General features: G+C 38.8%; 1 protein-coding gene and 2 long non-coding RNA genes across 3 annotated transcripts; 2 read left to right on the top strand and 1 right to left on the bottom strand.

The window, feature by feature from the left end:
• The first annotated feature begins 1,124 nt into the window (after window positions 1–1,124).
• LOC149047911 (uncharacterized) lies at window positions 1,125–2,154 on the top strand. Its single transcript, XR_016184825.1, has 3 exons — window positions 1,125–1,219; window positions 1,465–1,522; window positions 2,018–2,154. It is a non-coding gene; the product is annotated as an uncharacterized LOC149047911 (long non-coding RNA).
• On the bottom strand, window positions 1,978–14,380 carry LOC113665951 (uncharacterized). The gene is given in 7 exon segments (XM_027181693.2): window positions 1,978–3,137; window positions 3,403–11,154; window positions 11,835–11,939; window positions 12,183–12,290; window positions 12,557–12,673; window positions 13,833–13,934; window positions 14,215–14,380. Coding segments are annotated over 6 exon segments (8,214 nt in total). The 5' UTR covers window positions 14,255–14,380; the 3' UTR covers window positions 1,978–3,137; window positions 3,403–3,412.
• A 2,086-nt stretch (window positions 14,381–16,466) lies between these two features.
• Window positions 16,467–19,305, top strand: LOC149047910 (uncharacterized). Its single transcript, XR_016184824.1, has 2 exons — window positions 16,467–16,749; window positions 18,213–19,305. It is a non-coding gene; the product is annotated as an uncharacterized LOC149047910 (long non-coding RNA).
• The last annotated feature ends 438 nt before the right edge of the window (window positions 19,306–19,743 follow it).

The raw sequence follows: 19,743 nt of genomic DNA, 5'->3' as shown, positions 1-19,743 counted from the left end.
TCTCCATTACATTCTGTTAATCCGTCGCTTACGGAGGAAAAATATTTACTCAAGCGTCGAAAATTTATTATCATTGTTATTTTTCACAGCTTTTCAACGGTCGATCTTAAGATCTAAAGATAACGACTTTGGTTTCTTGCCGCCCTTCCATTTTATCAATTCTCCCCTGAGTCTCTTTTTCTCCGCCGTTGAACATCTAAATTTATGTTACATATCAACCAATGTGGAGTGTCACTGAATAATAATCAGTGTGGGTCAGATTTCCAGACGAACGATCGAGATATGCTTTGGCTTGTCGAAACTAATACGTCGGTAATACGTTGTTGTTCGAGAAAGCTTAATAACGCCCTTCATCGATTTGAGTTTTATTTCGTCTTTAGATATGAAAGCGATCTTCGTAGTACTTCATCTCTCGAAAAACATGAGTCTAAATATTTCCTTTTCTTACTAATATATCCTTTTGTCATTGTCTATAGTTCAAGTTTGTTTTCAATTTAGCAATTCCGAAAACCATTGACGCACTAACACGGCGGCTTTGATATTGTTTGAAGACATTGCTGTACGTTCAGCTTTTCTTTTTTCAAACGTTTCCAGTCTAAGGTATCCACTGAGAAGCTATCATAGTGATTCTCTTTTGTTTCCATCGCATCTTGTCGGCGTTACACGTCTGACAGGCGTGATCGTCAAAACGATGGGACTTAACTGTGGACAATTTTATGAAATCCTTGGTTTTTTCAATTTATGCGTATGAAAAGATTTGTCGTAGTCTTAAATAACCGGCCCCTTAAAGTTCAGTGAATCGTCCTCTGTATTTCGCTTGAATAACAACTAATTAGATCAGCACAACTTCGGCTAGCGAAGGAACAAGGATAAAGATGAATTAAAAACATTTCCTTACCCGTTCTCACCGTCAAGACATCACAAGGAAGAGTGGATACCGACACTCGCTTACAACACAAAATACTATTAACTGAGTGAACGTCCAGGGAAGATAACGAAATAAAACCTAGTCGCTTCGGTGGACAAGTATTTTCAGGCAGTAACTTGATACTGAGTTACTATCAAATTTAGATTCTTGGAGACAATGTTTGTTGGGATAAACGTTTTTTTTTTTGTTTTTCTCAGAAAAAGGAGTCAAGTAAAATCGGATTGGATGGTGGAAAACGGAAAGCGGAGCTAGCTATACCTTCAAGTTTTCAAAACGAGATACATGGAAGAGGTGATTTTGTCCCTGAAAACTTTTTATGTGCATTTTGATGTCGATTTGCCCCGCAATAAATAGTTCTATTTAGACTTTTCTATTGAAGATCAAAATTGCCTGTTTTCTCCACAGATTCTGCTTAGGAACTTGTTATACTTTCATTGGTGTTCTGATCTTGCCAGGGTTCATTTACATTCAACTGGTGTAAGTCATGGTTTGTTATGCTTCTCTCGTCAACACATCTTTTTCTGATCTTTTAACAGAAATGTTTAATTCTTCACTGGTCTTAGCGACTTATTTCAGAAGATGTAAGAGTTAAAGGTAGGAGTCAAACGCCATATTTTTTTATTTCACAAGAGGTTCTGGTTGGGTAAATGCAATGGTGTATTTCTTGTAACAATTTGGTGGTATTCACTCTTCTGGTTCTTCTTTCGTGGTTTGGTTTTCTTCCACTTGTAGAAAATTTCAAACGTCACTGTCTGTTAGCGATAAGAATCTTTCAGTAGTTTCAGCAGCCATATTCCGAGAACATTTCGGCGAACAACCTTGGATTGAGAATGGTGAACGCCTTGCCATTCATTCATCAACCTGACAGAGTGACGCGAAAGGCGAGTGACGTGTCCGCAGCTGACTGGCGATATCGAAGACACGTAAAAAATGTCGTATTTTGACTCGTGTTCAGTATGGCCTTTTTCAGGGCTGGAAATCCTTACCAGTTCATATAATAAATACATATTCTGTTTCCCTACCGGTTATATTTAAGGATTAAAGCAATATGAGAAATCTGATATTAATTTTAATCGTTTATGTTTGTAGTCAACATGGCTCTACATGTATTTTTTGGAGGAAAGGCGTAATTGTACAGTAGCATTGATCTTAAAATTCTATACGGAACTGTTCTACTCTGAGGAGTCGGCATCGTCTTCCATCCGCTACATCAATGTATGTTCCTTTTCACAATGCAACTTCAACCCCAGAATTTTAACTTAGTATGTTACTTATGTTGGTTGAAAACAAACTAAAGCATATGTCATTACTGATGAAAGGTTACTTCTTATAAGTTAAATAAGTTTACAGGTAGTGTATTTTTGTGCCATTGGCCTTGTCTAAAATTGTAATTTTCATTATTGAAGGAATTTTTCATAGAAATCCTCCGCTTTTTAGAAGCATATTTGATGATTTCTGGTTTACTTTATCATTTCGATTTCTCTTAAAAGACACACTAAATTTCCTATCCTTCAAGTACACTGCATCAAAAGTAAGCTTTGCAAAATAAGCGTAAATGTTGGCTGGATCAACAAACACTAGGCGCTTTCGCGCATCAGCTGCCATTCATGCAGACTACTGTAACCCATTTTATACATTATCAAAAAAATAAATGATTTCGCTGAAAATGTGACATAACCTTCCAGCCAACTTGATATGTGCTTTACTTTATTTAAAGTGCTCTTTTCTTGTTGCGGTACTGATATCTAAATTTTATTTAGGTCTTTACGTTCACTTTGCCTAATGAAAAGCTACGTTTTAATTAATACTCTAATAAATAAATATTCCGAGATAAATCTCGTAAACTAACTCGCTAAGTTATTTAAGCACTAGTTATTATTCAGTTTTACGCCGGTCACCATATTATTACAGTGCGCACAACCAATGTTTTACAGAAATTGAAGCAGGTATATTAAGTTTCCTTTTCTGATCCATTCACGCGTAAGTTATTAGATATTCTGAACTGTTCTCTGGTGCAATCTTCCACGTCTTTTATAATAACTCGCAAGCACTTCATATAGCTCTTTCCGCGGCATATTGAGACCTATAGAGATGATAAAGTTCTTTGGTTCCTCGAAGGGGTCTATAGTTGTAGATAGCCAGACGCTTTGATTCCGTGAAAATCCTTATAGGCGAGCATAAGTAAGGACTCTCCAATGTTTTAAAGGACCTGTAGGAATAGAAGTAGCTACGTCAATAAAGGATGCAGCTTCTACTGCATTTTAGGGCATCACATTCTAGCTAGATGGCGATAGATGTTTTCCGAAAAATTTAAAAACATATTCTTACCACAGTTAAATATTATTGCTCGTAAATTTCAAAAGAAAAATGAAATGGTACTTCGTATGAGCTTAAATTTTGATACAACCAACGTTAATTCGACGGGTATTAGATTAATTCAGCGCTGATTCCTTCCTCTTTTCTGTTTAACTCACCCTATTCATTTTATACAGTTTCACTTTTTGTACATCTTCTGCATCCTTCCCTTCCAGTCAGTATATCTTCGCCTCCTCGCACAATCCATGTCATGTAGTAAACGTGGCCTTGTCCACATAATTTCCAAATGTCACTTTGGTATCCAGGGAAATTCGAGAAGACTTTTACTTCCTCAGGCCGTAAAGGTGCAAGTTTTACCTCTGCACGGAGCACTTCAACGATCCTTTCCAGTCGTTCAAGATCTAAAGCACCATCATCATCCTGGATGATCCCCGTAAACCCATTGCACGCCAACTTTAATCTATATTCACCAATACTTGACAGAGCGATTTTCTTCTGTACAGCAGTGTTATGGACCTCTAAAACACTAGAAAATAGGAAGAACTTCCTCGCTTGCTCATACACTTGACTTAGTGATTTAAGATCCAGTTGCGGCTCCTCAAGGTACTCTTTGATATCTTCCAATGCGTCTTCCAATGTGGCTTTAGATAAATCCCCCATCTCATGTTGGTCTTTGAAGCCAACTTGAATTCTTTTTAGCACTTGTTCTGCTCTCGTTACCTGCTGAAGGATGATCAGATGATTTCTAAACGTCGATTTAAGGACGCTGCTCTCATTTGCATCTGGCAGATTGAAAGGATTCCAAGTCCATCGAACTACCTGAACGTAGTCTAATCCTGTTGGTGGGACCCTCTTCCTCTTCTTCTTTACAGCATGCTTTGGCTGCTCAATATTTAGATCTTTTGCTAGCTGTATGGCTGAGTTAGTTACTTCATTTTCGACCTGTTGAAGTTGTCTTTTGACATCTTCTATATTAGCCAGTGCTCTTTTGATGATATTGCCATAGCGATAGCTAAATGTTATTGATGTAGTGCACTTCGGACATCGCAAGAGGCGTACATCATTACCCAACTCAAGCGACACCCACGCATCCATTTCATCGACCTTTATAATATGACCACAGTCAAACAACTGTAAGCATCTGGGGACTTCCATTTTCTTATCATATCCATCGCCAAATAGGGAAGAAAGCTTTTTGGAGTGGCAAATGCTGCATAAGCTGGGACAATTTTCTCCACATAGCCCAATACACGGATGACGGCATTGGAGCTTCTTGGTACAAGGAGCATCACAGCGAGGTCGGTCGCATTCCTCACCACAGAGATTGTTGCATTGATAATGAGGACAACTCCAGGTGCACGGTTTTTTACACGGTTCGCACGGTTTAGAGCATTTTTTTGACCACTTTCCATGAGGGCACCATCGGCTGCATTTCCTGTCACATGGAGGACAAGGCTCGCTACACATGGCCTTGCAACGATGCAGACATACGAGTAATTTGCCGCATGTATATTGGCACAATTCATGTGAGCCTCTCGGTTGACAATCTTTACACGCTCCAGAACATTGGTGACCACAGGGTAACGTTTTCCCACACGGAACGGGGCATTCAACGGCATCAGCAGTTCGGCTGCAAAGCATCCTGATTTTATGGCCGCATGCAAGGGTCTTATTTACGGCTACATCACAAGGATACTTGGAGCAGTTGTCACCACACACTCCCTTACACAAATGTTTGCATGTACTCTTTCGACGCCGACAGGGTTTCATGCAAGTTGCACTTTCACTCTGGTAACACTGAAGTGGCTCCTTATGACCACAAGGAAATGATTTTTCTACTCTTCGGATGCACTTCATACTGCCACAGTCTTGACCGCATAGCCCTGGACACGGATGACCACAAACAAGAGTTCTGTCGCATTGTTTCTCGCATTTTGCAGCCTTAGGGTCCTCACTACAAGCCATTTCCTTGGAGTGGTTTCCTGCGCAATTGAGGTGCTTAAACATCATTACTGAACACTTGAAGTTATTGCAGTCTTCAAAGCATTTACCAGGGCATCTGTGTCCACAGGACAACGTAAGCGTGCAGCTACTCGAACAAATACTCTGTGACACATCTTCTGAACAACGGAAAGTTTTCCAGTGTTTTCCGCAGGCTAATTTCTTTTCAATTTTGGCAGCGCATTTGAAGCTGGAGCAATTCTCGCCACATTTTCCCGGGCAAGGGTGGTTACATGAAAGATTTTTTCCACAAGGAGCATCACAAAATGCTTTCTCCGTTTGAAACGAGCACTTCATTTGCTTCTCATGGTTGCAAGGTAATTTCCTCGTCACTATTTCATCACATGGTTCGCCATGTAGTCCACGGCTCACTTTGGCACACACTATCAGTTTCTTATGTAAACAAGGAAGGGTAATTTCAACCTCCTTTTGACAGCAATACTCTTCAGGATTTCTGTAACACGGTAGGGTTTCGTTATGTCCGCACGGTAGTTCTCGTTCCACCTTCTCCTTACAGTTGACACTTTGCAAGTTACCGGTCGCAACGAAACAGAGAACAGTCTTGGCATGTCCACACGAAAGCTCTACTTTAACTTTCTGCTTGCATTTGTACTCTTCGATACCTTTATGACAGGGGAGAGAGACCGTGTGTTTACAGTGCAGTTTTTTCTGAACAATTTCGTTACATAAAATGTTTTCTTTTTCAGTTTTTGCAACATAACACTCCAAAGTCTTCTTGTGTCCACACAATAAACGAACCTCGATCTTTTCCCTGCATTTGTACTTTTCCGGGTCCTTGCGACAGGGTAAGGGTACTGCATGACCACATGCTAACGTTCTGGTTACAGTTTCCTTGCACGGCCGCGTTTCGCATCTCTTACCACAAATTTCCTGACATGGATGTCCACAGGCTCGTAGTCTTTCACAAGGTCTTTTACACGTCACTGTGGCTGGTTCTACGTAACAGTAGGTTTCAATACTGTGTTCACATGATGGAATTGTTACATTAACCATTTCCATGCAATCACCACATGGCAAGTTAAAGTGGCAAGGTTTTTTACATGCATGACCACCCTTACAGATCATTTGGCATAAATGTTGGCATCGAACCTCTTGGCACACTCGACCGCAAACAGATGAGCACTTGTGACCGCAGTTCAGCTGCCTTTGACAAGGTGCGTTACAGAAAACTTTTATTGGATTCATATGGCAAGGAGCCATTTGTTGGTGGCCGCATGGAAGACACTTGGAGACAGCGCTTTCACATTTTTTCGTTCCACAATTCTCGTGACATTTACCTGGACAAATATGTCCACAGTCCAGTTCCCTTTCACATCTCTCAAAGCACAGCTGAGGGTTTTCTTTATTGCGACATAAAATTATCTTTCGATGCCCACACTTCAATTTAACTCTAATGCTGCTGTTACATCGACAGTTATCGGTGCATCGCATTGAACATGGGTGGCCACAGTCTAGGACTTTTGGACAGCTAACGTCGCATTTTCTGTGTTCCATGGGGTTTTTAAAACATGCCATCATCTTTTCGTGCTCACATGGAAGGATTTTCTTGCACTGAACGAGACATTTTTGTGTACATGAAATAGCTCCACATGAATCCGCGCATTTGTGGCCACACTTGAGGAGTTTCTCGCATTGGGCTCGACAAAAAAAATTTGACGGGTCAGTAGAGCACGGAACTTGTTGTTCGTGACCACATCTAGGTATTGTCTTTGACATAGGCGCAACACATTTTGGACATTCTACATGAGAATGACAGACAAGTCGACACTGATGTCCATTGGAACACGGTTTGGAACATCTTTTCAAACACTTGAATTTCTGGTGAAGTGGGTCGCGAACATGACATAGGCTTTCACAGGCATGACCACAATTAAGGCGGTCTCCACAAATCTCCTTGCATCCTCCAAGTCTGTTGAAATCTTTTCCCGATTGTACATTGAACACATTGCTGTGCCTCTTGCAAACAAGCTGCAGGTTCTCGCCGATTGAATTTCGCGCTTGAAGATAATTGCATATATCCCTCCACAGCTTGCACTGTGTTTTCAATAGCTGGAAATTTCCAATACAGTAAAATCCTTCGCGAGCTCTTGACAATGCAACACAGATTCTGTTCGACTCACCCAGAAAACCAATTTTGCTTTCTGAATTGCTCCTCACTAGCGAAAGAAGAATGATGTCACTCTCTTCACCTTGAAAATTGTCAACGGCACACACTCGTATTCCCCCAAATGTTCGTCTCGGCATTTTCTCTTGAAGAAGTAACAACTGGCCAGTGTACATGGTGAGAATTGTAATTTGGTTTGGTTTGTATCCTTGAAGCAGAAGGTAATTGCAGAGTTCTACCAGGAAGTCTGCTTCGTAAGGGTTGGAGTAACTTTGTAAGCCACCCTCTAGGTTCTCAGGTTGGCGATGATCGATGAAGAAGAGGTTACTTGTTACACCTGTGATATTTTCAAAGTTGTGTACAGATTCGTGGTCAATGATCTCATGCTCATAGATTCTTTTGGTCAGTGCGGCAATCTCTGGGCGCATGCGATGCTGTATACTTAGGCGTTTGCATTCCATGCGGTTCATAACCATTCTTTCGAACAAGGAAATTTCCAGGTTATATTTCTGGGCCAGTTCATAGACTGTTGCTTTTGGACGGAGTTGCTTGTGATCTCCAATAAGAATCGTGTGTTTTGTGTTGTGCGAAAGAGACGTGATGATGTGGGCTTCCATAACCTCGGCTGCTTCTTCGATGATAACAATTTTAGGGGCTACACTCTGAAGCACTGAGTGATACCTTGCTGCACCACTAGTTGTCATGCCAACAACAGTTCCGCGACGTATTACCTCTTCCTCTTCTTGAAATCTGACAGCATCTAGCTCGTGGCAAAGTTGTTCGTATTCCCTTTCACATCTCTGGATTTCAACTCTGTACCGTTCACGGTAGCTCTCCACCCAGAAAAGATACAATCGAAGTCGTTCAGAGGGCGATAACAACCAAATGTCCTTGACACTCCTTGCCTCTTCATAAGACATTGTTGCTTTTAATTCTTTCTCCAGCTTCCCTTTTAAACCTTCAATATTAGCTGTGAGATGAATTTTTTTGTTTTTCTTCTTTTGCTTCTTTTTCTTCTTCTTTGATGAGGTGTTGTAGTCAGTATCGCCCTCGTCTGGAACATACAACACTTGCTCTCCCTCTAATGCATCTTCAGAGCTCTCAAGCATTCTTTGCTTCCACTGGAAACAAACTTTTCCCTTCTTTTTCTTCTTATAAACCACCACCTCCCATCCCTCTTCCTCATGTTTTCCCTCTAGCTCTGGACCTCTTTCGTCTTCTGATGCCGTCTTGACGGTAAAAGGAAGGAAATCGCCATCTCCGTGTAGACATCTTTGATACTGTATCAAATCAGCTTCCTTTTCTACTGTGATAGTCTCTTCAAAAACTTCTGAAACTTCACTAACAGTCTCAAAGTCGTTATCCTTTTCAGTTTTAGAGTCTGTTTGAGAACTGGCTTCCAAAGCAACTGATGCTGTAAGCGTGGTGTCTCGATCTACGAAACTCTCTGGTGCTTCTCTTTTGGCACTTGCGAAGGATGTTTCCTGCAATTCCCTTTGATCAAGTGGGAGGTTCTTTGTCGATTTAGGATGATGTTTTGATGAATTGGATTGTTCCTCTACTAATAGAAGACGGCTGGATTCGATACCTTAGGAGGTTGGCGTTAATGCAAAGGAAACTTGCCTCTGACCTACACTTGCACCTTCTAGTTCAGTATCATAACCGACTTCATCGGCGATAAATGGGGCTAATGACATCGTAGAATCGTAGAATATTTCTCGGTCTTCTCCTACATTATGTTTTGGTAAAAAAATTCCATTTTGTAGGCTTTCCTCTGTTACCTTTTTTATCTTATTACAGGAATTAATCTGCTCGTTGCTACATAACCAAAGTGCGAAGGTGTTTCCTGCACGTCGGGATTCTCTTGTGGCGTTGTGAGGGAAGATGGCATTGTACAGCTGTTCCACATGTCCTGTACTTAACAAGTCTTCTAAGTCGTCCAGACATAACAGTCGATCGTCTGCTTTGGCAAGCAAATCTTTGCAATGGTTCGTCGCCGATACGATGTTTTCTATTAAAGCTCTGACCTCCCCTCGCTTGTCACACTTCCTGTATTGGCTGGTAAAAAGCTTCAGGTTACACCCTTCTAGTTGCTTACTTTTGCATCTCCCTCCGACACGAATGATCTCTTCCTTAGGAAGGAACTCCAATACTTTCTCCAAAAACTGATCCAAAGCGTGGTTAGTGTAACAGACCATAAGCATTGGCGAAACTTTATCTGGGTCCCAGGCCTCTCGGTTCTCAAGTAGGCATCGCACAATTTTTGCCCCGACGTACGTCTTTCCAGTTCCAGGAGGACCCTGAATTACTGAAAACTCAGTTGAAAGTGCCATTTTTAAGGCTTCAAGCTGAGAATCGTTGAGAGGAAGAGTCTCGACAGGCGGCCAAGCGTCAAGGTGTAGGACAGGAACTCTCCTTGCTTCTGTTGCGTGTGGAACATTCAGGGCCAATGTAAGATCGTAACACACCGGCTCTTGAGTATCCTCGCGTCTCAGGTACTCTGGTGGATCAACCCCCTCGCAGCTTTCAACTAGGTATTTCTTGAATGGTAAAGTGGTTTCATCTAATTCCTTCAGCCCTTTAAGAACATGACAATATGCTTCATAATAAGCTGGCGATTCAACCATTTGATAATAAAAGTTGCGGTTTTCGATCCCAAAGATGTCCTGTTCTTCTAGGAATCGAATGTCAATTTTTCCGGTTATCAGTTCCTCTGGAACTCTGTTACAAACCGTGGCGAAAAGCATGGTCTCAAAGTTGTCTTTGGAAAGGCAAAGGAATGAACCAAAGATGAGTCGTTTCGAGTGCGCCCACCTCCTGGTATTGAACCTGGAGATATCAAATTTTACTTTATAAGAAACTCCAGACGGCGTGAACGTCTTTCTGACGATTTGTGCTCCTGTATAATATCTCATTAATTGATTGCGCATTTTCCTTGGTACGTTTTGGACAATCTCGTAAATTCCTTCTCTAAGAGGCTCAAGAAAATCTTCTCTGAGCAATCGAAACTGTACATCGAGATAGTGCTCAGCATCTTCGTACCTCCCCTTAGTTATATTCTTCCGCAAGAAAGGGCGTTCTTGAGTTGTGATTTCTTTGGTACTAGGGCAAACCGGTAGGTCTCTAAAGTTGTTTGGGGGTTTTTGTCCCCCTTTGTTGATGTAGCGCTTTCCATGCTTCTGCCTGTTGGCTCTTATGATGTCATCTCTGGCTTGCTTAAATGCCTGTAACTGTCTCTGTAGTTCCTCTTTACTGATGCTGTTGGACTGATCCAATGTTCTTTTTAATTGATCGTAAGGTAGGTCAACATACGAACTAGGCATATGTCTCAGATAATTCATGAACACTGTAATAAGCCAGTGGAAAAGTCCTCCGTGGACGTCTTGATCATTCAAAACCAATGATCCCTGCAGGCGATCTAACAACCGCGGAATCTTCGAGGTTAAGAATACTGAACCCTTTAGCGCAGCTAAAATCCTGTTGGTATTCTCACCTGTCGGTGCATTACAAGCTATTGCTAAAGTACAAATGAGATCTATAATGAACTCATCACTATTGTGCTCTTCTTCTTGTGATCTTAGACAAAACTTAAGACCAGACATTCTCTGATTTAAGATATTCACCACCTCATTTGGATCCTTCTTTTTCAATGCTTTTAGATCTATTGAAAAAAATTTTCCAGGGAATATTCCACGTGGATGAGGCTGTGTTGTAGGCTTTGATACTATGCTGGGATCTCTTTTCATGGGTTGTGGTCTCCATGGTTGTTGTGCTTGATTTCTATCTGTATTGCAAGAAGTGAGTTTCAAGCGTGACTGTTTTTGCAAGATTAATCATACGTTTTGAATCAACCTTTCGTAGCTTTCCTTAGCGTAATCGACGTGAAATTCAACTTGTCTATGTTTTAGACTGGCATTTGTCGTAATTTTCGTCTGAAAATAAAATCAATTTCCCCAAAATGATCAAAAACGAAGCTAGAAATTTCATTAACACCGACCGAAGCAAAGCGTCGAATATCGGTCGGTCGAGAACTGTGTTATATGGCGTGTAAAATATAGTAGAATGGAAGAATCATCTTTTTTTAGTCTCATATTTCCAACCTTTGTGTTTTAAATACTTTTATCGATGGAATAACCACAAAACGATTGTAAAATATGCCATAAAATTTCTGTTAGTAACCATGACAATTGTGGCGAACTCACGAACAGTACTGAGGCTTTTTCCTCTGACCATCCGAACTCGATTCCTTCTTTTTCCTCATCTTAACACGTTTAAATTCAGGTATAAGAATACGGTTGAAGAGGTATACAACGTTAACTCGCCTTTCGAGCTCCGAGAGCGCGAGTCACATTGCAATTTGTCAACAAATGACCTTGAATATCGAAACTTAAGTCATTTCCTACAGTCTTAGCAAAAACCTCTTTTACCCACGTGACCCCCCTTTAAAATCTTCGATATATTCACCTGAGCGTTTCTCTTTCCTACTCGATGACTCCGCTTGATATTCCTTAGATGCGCCTCTTCCACGCCCACCTTGACTCTTCTTTTGTTGATTTTTCAAAGTTTGATCTGGAAAAGGAAATTTGGTTTTATTTCATCACCGAAACATTTCATAGTTTAGACGTATTGAAGGTAAGCAATCGTAATGTTGTTAAAAACGCAATAAAGAGTCACTGATTTAATTTTGTCATCTGTGTCTTTTGTCGTGGACAGTCCAAAGATTAAAGAAAACGTCGTAACTTTTTTTCTCTCTTTAAAGAGTTTTTATTAGTAAGAAGCAACAACACAAAAAACCCTCTATAAGTTCAATACCTTCTGCATGTTTTGGCGGTATCGTATCGGCTGACGGACCATTTGAAGGCGAAAACTGCTTTCCAGTTCCCGTTTTCTTTTGTGCTCCCCATTGATGAGCGGGCGTGTCTACAAAAACGTATTAAATATTTAGTAGTTTACCTCCAGATAGGCTGATTCCAGTTTTCCTCTCTTAAAAAACAAGCTACAGTTGCATTCATGCATTTAGATATTGTTACACGTTTGATGTTCTAACGGTTAGCAGAATACTTTACCTAACTTACTTAATAATAAGGCTGGACTATGATCAAGTTTTGGCTTTTGTAATAAATTCATTTCAATGGCTAAACTTCCTAGCTCTTAACTAACGTTTTGATTTAAACATTTAAACATACCTTCACCAGCCCCTTCTTTGCAGCGATATTGACCCTTAAATCCTTCTTTCTTATCCCTCCAATGTTTTATTTTGATTCGGCCTCTCTGGTCTCGCTTGACGCTCTTTAAATTACCATCTGAAATCAAGATACAACACTCATTTCATCCCTAGATGTCTTACACTGGACCGTACAGAAAGCAAGCGGAGCCGAACAAAATAATTAAAGAAAATTTAAACACTTTTTAGTAGCTATTCGTAAAACCTAATGGCAAACCGCTAATACGATCAGCGGGTATACTTAGCCATCTTGAAAGCAATGAATAAACAAATTAATGAACAATGTGTAGGTTTGAATGAAATGAAGCTGGCAAGAGGTTAACTACAGAAGTTTATTTATTGATTAATTAATTTATTTGTTATGCTACATGGCACACGTTGATATGAAAAGTGATGTAAGCTAAATAGTCATGAGGATAATCTGTACAAGGGCCGAAACGCACCCTAAATAAAACTTGTAATAAATCCACCTGTAAGCAAAACAACAAATCTACTTTTATTCACACAGTGGCAATTGTCCTGGCCCGCGTATGGCTTATTGTAATCTAGGCGGGCAAGTCTCCTTAAATCTAATTACAAAGATTCATTATAATGATAATAGAAAATAAATTACAGTAAGAAAATAAAAAAAATAGTAAATCAAATACAAACGAGGGAAAAGAATGAGAACAAATTTACCACTACCAAATAGTACTGTTCGAGGAATTTTTTTTGCGATCGATATTTCATTTTATAAAATCATTTTGGACAGGTGTTGATACAGCAATCTTGGGTAATCAAACCAAGACAAGACAAGACATTTAAAAGCAAAACTACATGTTTCTGATAAAATTTACAGAAAATAGAATTGCTTGCATAATAAAAGGTCCTCCGTTCTCGATATTAATGGACTTAACGTAAGGAAAGAGCGAATATCTAACAGGAAAGAATTCTACATTTGAACAAAGAAATTTAAAAAGTTAAAGTTACAAACATTTGTCCGAGTGAAGTTCGTCTCAAATGAAAACTCATGAGGAAGACGCAAAAGTGGCAGTGCGTTTTTAAATAAGATTAAAGAACAAGGTTCAGTATCATTCTCTTTGGTTACAGGACAAAAGAACATCTTTGAAAGCTGTTGGAGGTTTCCTGTTCTGTAACCACATAAGTATACCAACTATGACTTGAAATGAAGGGACTGCGGTATCGTTAAATCTACCAGGGGATTTTCCTGCTATGGTCACAATCATCTTAAAAATTACCTCCTACTTCATCCGCAGACGTTCCACATGCGCCCCCTTTTGGCTCACACGCAGCAGGCTCTTCTGTTACCGGCTCTGTCCTTCCTTTTGTTTCCTCAGATTCTAAACGTGTCGACAGAGGTGTCAAACAGCTATTTGTAGAAGTACATTACTTCTTTATGGGTTGGACAAAGGATTTCATTGTACAAGTTTTAGAATTTTAACTGTGTAGTCTAACATTCTTCCGTTGGTGAAAGATTTGCATGTGGCTAGGCAAGAATGGGATTTACACAAGCATTATCTTTACAGCTGTGAACAAATTCACATTTTCTTACAAATATGTTTTTTTGTTTTACGTTTTAAGTCTGTTTGACCTCATAAGATTCATAAATACGGCAATTACCTTTTGAATCATTGCGCCGTCGTCCTTTATGCCACGGCATTGTGCTGAGTGAGAAGATGAAAGCTATAACTTCGTAGGTACTCAGTAAAGCATCTTATTGTGAAGATGTTATGGTCTTCGCATTTGATCCACTGTTTTTCTTTCTTGCTGTTTCTGTCGGAAGAAAAGTACGTCGGAGTACATTATGTGATGTGTACAGTTTACCCACAAATTAATTCAGAAGTGGAATTTAACAGATTCGAGAGGGAAGCAATATAGCCACCAAAGATGCTGACAATTTGGGAGGCCAGTATTAAATGATACGTACGCACTAAACGCCCCCTAAGTGTGATTAGCAACATATAAACAGGATGAGAATGTTTGATACTTCAGACTCCGTCTAAATATTGTGTGGGAACGTATGTCTCTGGAATATTTGAGAGACAGTGATGACCAAAATTGGAAACAAAATCCCCCTTGAAAAGCATTTTTGAATCTAGATTTCTCCGTTGAACGCAATGAACTGTTCACATACATTCAAAGAAACTTTTACAACAAACATTAATTAGTGTTGAAAAGATTAAGCAAACAGCTCTAATAGAAAGCAAAGTAAATTCAGTTTGTATTTTGTAGGTTTAATTGTAAATTTTATGCTCAGTTCCAAATCTATATTTGATTTCGTGTTATCATATTACGAATAATGGCAGGCTTAATATTACCGTTTCTGTTTCGAGGTGCAATTCTCTTTTGATCACTCGTTTTTTTAAGTTCCTTCGGTAGCTCTGGGGTATAGATGAAAGAAAATGTCGGGTTAGGCTGTTCGGGTACTTGGACTGACACTTCGTTAATTATTATTAAAATACTGGCTGTTTCATTCAAGTGTTTCGATCTAGAAAAATCGACATAAAAGTTGAAACGTCATGTGCCGCTAACTTCTATCGAAAACTTACTGGACCGACACATACTCATACACGAACATTAGAAGCAGCTATATGGTGATCTGATACGATATAAATGGGAAGAGAGAGTGTAGAAAGCTTAGAGTATAAGCTGCGTTCTGTGAATTTGGCGATTAAAGTGGCCATTTTGGTTTCGCAACAAAAAAGTCGTGCTTGGATGAATTCGGGAAATGTAATCAGGGTGAATGCTGCAGTTTATGTTAGAAGTAGTTGGTAAATATTGAGGGGCAATGGCGAAGCGACAGTGTTGTAAGAAATCAGATTTCATGCCTTTTTTGTTTAACTAGCAATGGAAGAAGCAACGATTTTAGACAGAACTATTCTAAAATTATTTAACAGATAACCTCCCATTTAGGTGGGAGATTTTGTTGATTCATGTTAACCATAAAAATTGAGCGTCGTCACTGCTGGAGGATCCTTCTCTGCCGCAAAGAAAGTGACTGAATTTCTTCTTTCATGTAAATTCTAAAGCCAACAGCTAAACGGTAAAGCTGGCAGAGTTCAAGACGAATACATTTCCCCTACCTTAACTCACTAACACATCCAGACCTGAAATTTGGCTTCCAGACCTGAAATTTGGCTTCCGAAAGAGCCAGTCTTGTCTTTCTACCCTATTCAGATTCTTGTGAAAAGTTTCCAATACTGCAGAGGTCTTCAAATTGTTTGTTTTCTCAAATAATAAACTTGTTGCCCTGATGTTCGAAAATTCATCTATTCATACTGAGATAAATGTATTTCTAATAAGGGGTTTTGGAAAAGGAGGAATGGACAACGGAGCGACACAGGCGCTGGTCAATTTCCATCACAACATCAGTAAAACATAATGAAGTGTGAACGAAATAGATGACTTTGGAACCTAAGAATGAACATCACTTAATTTTTACGAGCGGACTGAAAATGTAAAAGCAATTTGAACTGAATGATCACACTAACTTCCAATTCAGTCTTAAGGGTTTTTCGAAAACGGGTCGTCCTTAGAATAACGATGATCCGAAAACACTCCCACGCGCCACGTGACGGGATAACCTTTACAAAAAAATATGAACTTTTCAACATTAGGCTAAACAATAGGAAATACGATATATATTTGACTTGGCGGCTGCTTTGATGAATTGCTCCTTCTCGTCCCACAAAACAGTCCAATAACTATTATGATATGGTTTCCGATCGAGTGAAAAAAACTCAAACTTGTTTGTTTGGTGAAGACGTAATTGAGATTACATTTTTCGCGACCTGCTCACCTTGTGTTTCTTTTAAGTGTTTTTATTTTTAATATTCCGCGAATCCATTGACTTAATCCTTCCCATTCTGATCAATCCAGTAGATCTTTTTCCAGACGCTTTTGTGAAATTGACCAATTACACATCGTTCTGCAACGGTGACGGCTCTTGAGACTAACACTTCCTCCTTTTCCGAGAAACGGTACACAGTACGGTTGACAGACTTCGCTGACGATTTAATTCGCTCTCGAAATCCTGATGTTATGCTGATATTTCCCTAAGTCATTGCTTCTAAACTGGAAATGCAATATTCACTACGAAAGGAGTATCTAGTGTCATGGATGACGATCGTTTTGCCGTAATGGTTGGAAAAAAAGGTAGACCTCCAAACAGAAATACACGAGAAGTCGATTCTACGGAAACATCAGCATAAAAACTCTTTTCTTTACAATGGCCAATTTACATTATCAACTCATTTTATCTTGTTATGCCCCCACAGAAGCAAGAACACTGTTTCTTTAGAAATTTACCCCCCTGGAGTATTCTTAATTGCATATATATATATATATATATATATATATATATATATATATATATATATATATATATATATAGTAGTATGTCCCTTAGCCATTATTGAAATCATATATTGTAACTACAAAAGTAAGTTTCTGAAAGGCTTGAGGTCCTGTTGGGGTGAAGTGTGAACTTTTTGTGGGAGTGGAAATCAATGTGAAGCTGAGCAGTTTAGTGATAAGAACCCAATTTTAATTGAATTGGTATTCCAACAACATAAAGAATAGACATCTCTGTGAGACTCCAAGAACAAGCTTGTGTAACATAGCTTGTTTTATGAAGCCTCACAGCTGTATGTATGTTGACAAGTACGTTTTTCTTGGTTTTTCATACTTAAGAAAACATTTGGACTGGAACTGGAACCCTTTCATCTGTGGAAAAATGTTGAACATTTTTTGTGAGCTCTTCATAAAAGGACCTCATGCATTGTATTTCACAAAAATGATTAGGATTGATGTTTTTTTAACTACGAAAAATTAAACTGAACTGGAAATTTCTACACAATCACCCACGTTACCAAGACGACACAACAGTTTGGGCAAAATGAGTTTATTGCACAGTGCGGGAACTGCCTGACAAAATACTGGACAATAAACAAGAACGCAACTAAGAAGAAAAAACTAATAAAAAATACATTGTTTAAGGGTGGGAGTGGTGGGAAGAGATTACGCCTCGTCTCCGGATCTGACAAAAGATGAGACGCTAGGCCACGCACTAGATTATAAAGGAAATTCGATATCTCTATCACTAGTTAATTAACCATCATTAATTAATGATTACTCCTTTTTTCTGTGGACTCTGATGTTGGGTAAAGTTGTTATGTGTCAGAAATTCATCATTGTGTCAATCGTTTGATTTTAAATTGGATAATCAATTAGACTTGATCTGTTTAAATGGAAAGCTTACTCTTGTTTCTTATGTTTATCCTTGGGTAATACTCTTATCACTGATTATTCCTTTTCAATTAAAACTTGTGTATTAAGGTACACAGAAATTGCACAAACTTATGTCAAAGCAATTGTGGGTGATAATTGGAAAGGAAAAATATCAAATGTTCATGTGTACTTATGAGTTGAGTGATATATTTAACCTCCACATCATAACACCTGACCTTTATATGTAATGTGGTTGTAATAACTTAGTCCTTTGAATTTTACTTACAGTGATGTAAAACATTATAGGCATAAAAATTATTTTCTGCTACCATGGATTGCTAATGTGCCTCATAATTTTTTATCTCATTCTTAAATTGCTCACTTTTCAGGTAGTATAAAGGCCTTTTTGAAGGTTAGTGGTATATCTCAAAAGCTCTCCTAGATGAATGATTCAAAAATTGTTGTTCTATTAAGTTGGACGCTACACTTTTGGGGATAGAAAGTGATAGTCTTTTTTGGAATCTTTTATTGGGTTGACATTTGTTGCCAATCAATGCGGATTGCATGGAAGCCTAAGCAACTAGAACATCTGTCAGTTATCTGCTGTTGTGGAATTTCATAAGTATTGATATAGAGTATCAAATTTCTGTAATACTGTCTTTAATTAAGAGAAATTTTCCAGTTTGCTTTGTAGCTATCCATTTTTGATGGACTGTTAACTGATTGGTGAAAAATTAAATATTTTTTAATGCACAGATGTGTTGTCTGTGATTTCTTTTCATTATTATTAGGAGTCCAGGTTACACATAAATGTACAATCACACATAGAGGGGATGGCCAACAGTTGAAGTTAACCCTTTCATGCACTCCCAAGATCTCATCAGTATGGAGAATTTGGTATTGGATCAACTAATAATCCTCTAATTGATATTTTTCTTTATTCTTATCACTTTCTGCTTGATACTGTATTGACATTTTGAGGAGAAAATCTGTCTTGGTCACTCATGGGAGGTTAAGGGGTTAAATTGATATCCAATATGGGTAAACGCCTAGATGAATTACAAAACCAAGAATATCGCTGTTTCTGATGCCGTCTACATCACAAAGAAATATTGTGTTTTATGACTGGTAAGTCAAACTGTATAATATTATGTACAAAACGTCAATTTAACATTATGTTAGCATATGTACAAGTCCTATTTCACATAAATAAGTTTCACTTGAAGTTACCCTTCCACCCCTGCCCTTGTCCTCAGAGGTTGAAAGCCCAACCAAAAATTTTATACTCCATGGTAAAAATAAAATATAATGTTCAGTGTTGAAATACTCTGCCCAGTCCTATACGATTGAAGAGGTGTGTCTGGAAGATTTTGATTTTCCAAAGAAATATATCTTCATTTGCTTCAAATTGTAGCTTGAAGATTTTTCAGGAATAACTTAAGCCGAGTGTCATTGATTAAAGTAACAAAAATTGAAATGGTACATTTCCTTTGTCGTATGTATGTATTTTGTGCTGCTCAATATTGAAATTGCAAGAAATAATTTCTAGCAGAAGTTAAATTCATTATGAACCACAAGAACTAAGAGAATTGACCATATACAAAATATACACATTTAGCTTGGCCAAAAAGTACTGCTTGAGTTGGTTAATTTTAACTGCCCTTTGCATTTTTTTAGAGTTATATTGTAAGTGAGTTATATTGTTGTAAAAAGGGTGGACAGAGACTGGTAAGAACCTGATATCAGTAACGCTCTGATTGTCTGGGAACTATAGTCCACAGAGGGACTGTTAGTGGTGATAGTATAATTTGTTTTATTAATGGAAGTCATCCATTGACTCCACTCAAGGTACTGCAGTGTTTGTCACTGAAATCAACAACAGTCCTTTTCAGGACTAATATGTATTCAGTCAGTCACTTG

This window comes from Pocillopora damicornis, chromosome 3 (assembly GCF_964200805.1).
Source record: "Pocillopora damicornis chromosome 3, jaPocDami1.2, whole genome shotgun sequence".
Taxonomy (NCBI): Eukaryota; Metazoa; Cnidaria; class Anthozoa; order Scleractinia; family Pocilloporidae; genus Pocillopora; species Pocillopora damicornis.
Note: the sequence above shows the minus strand (reverse complement) of the source record. Positions and strands in the feature narration are given on the sequence as shown.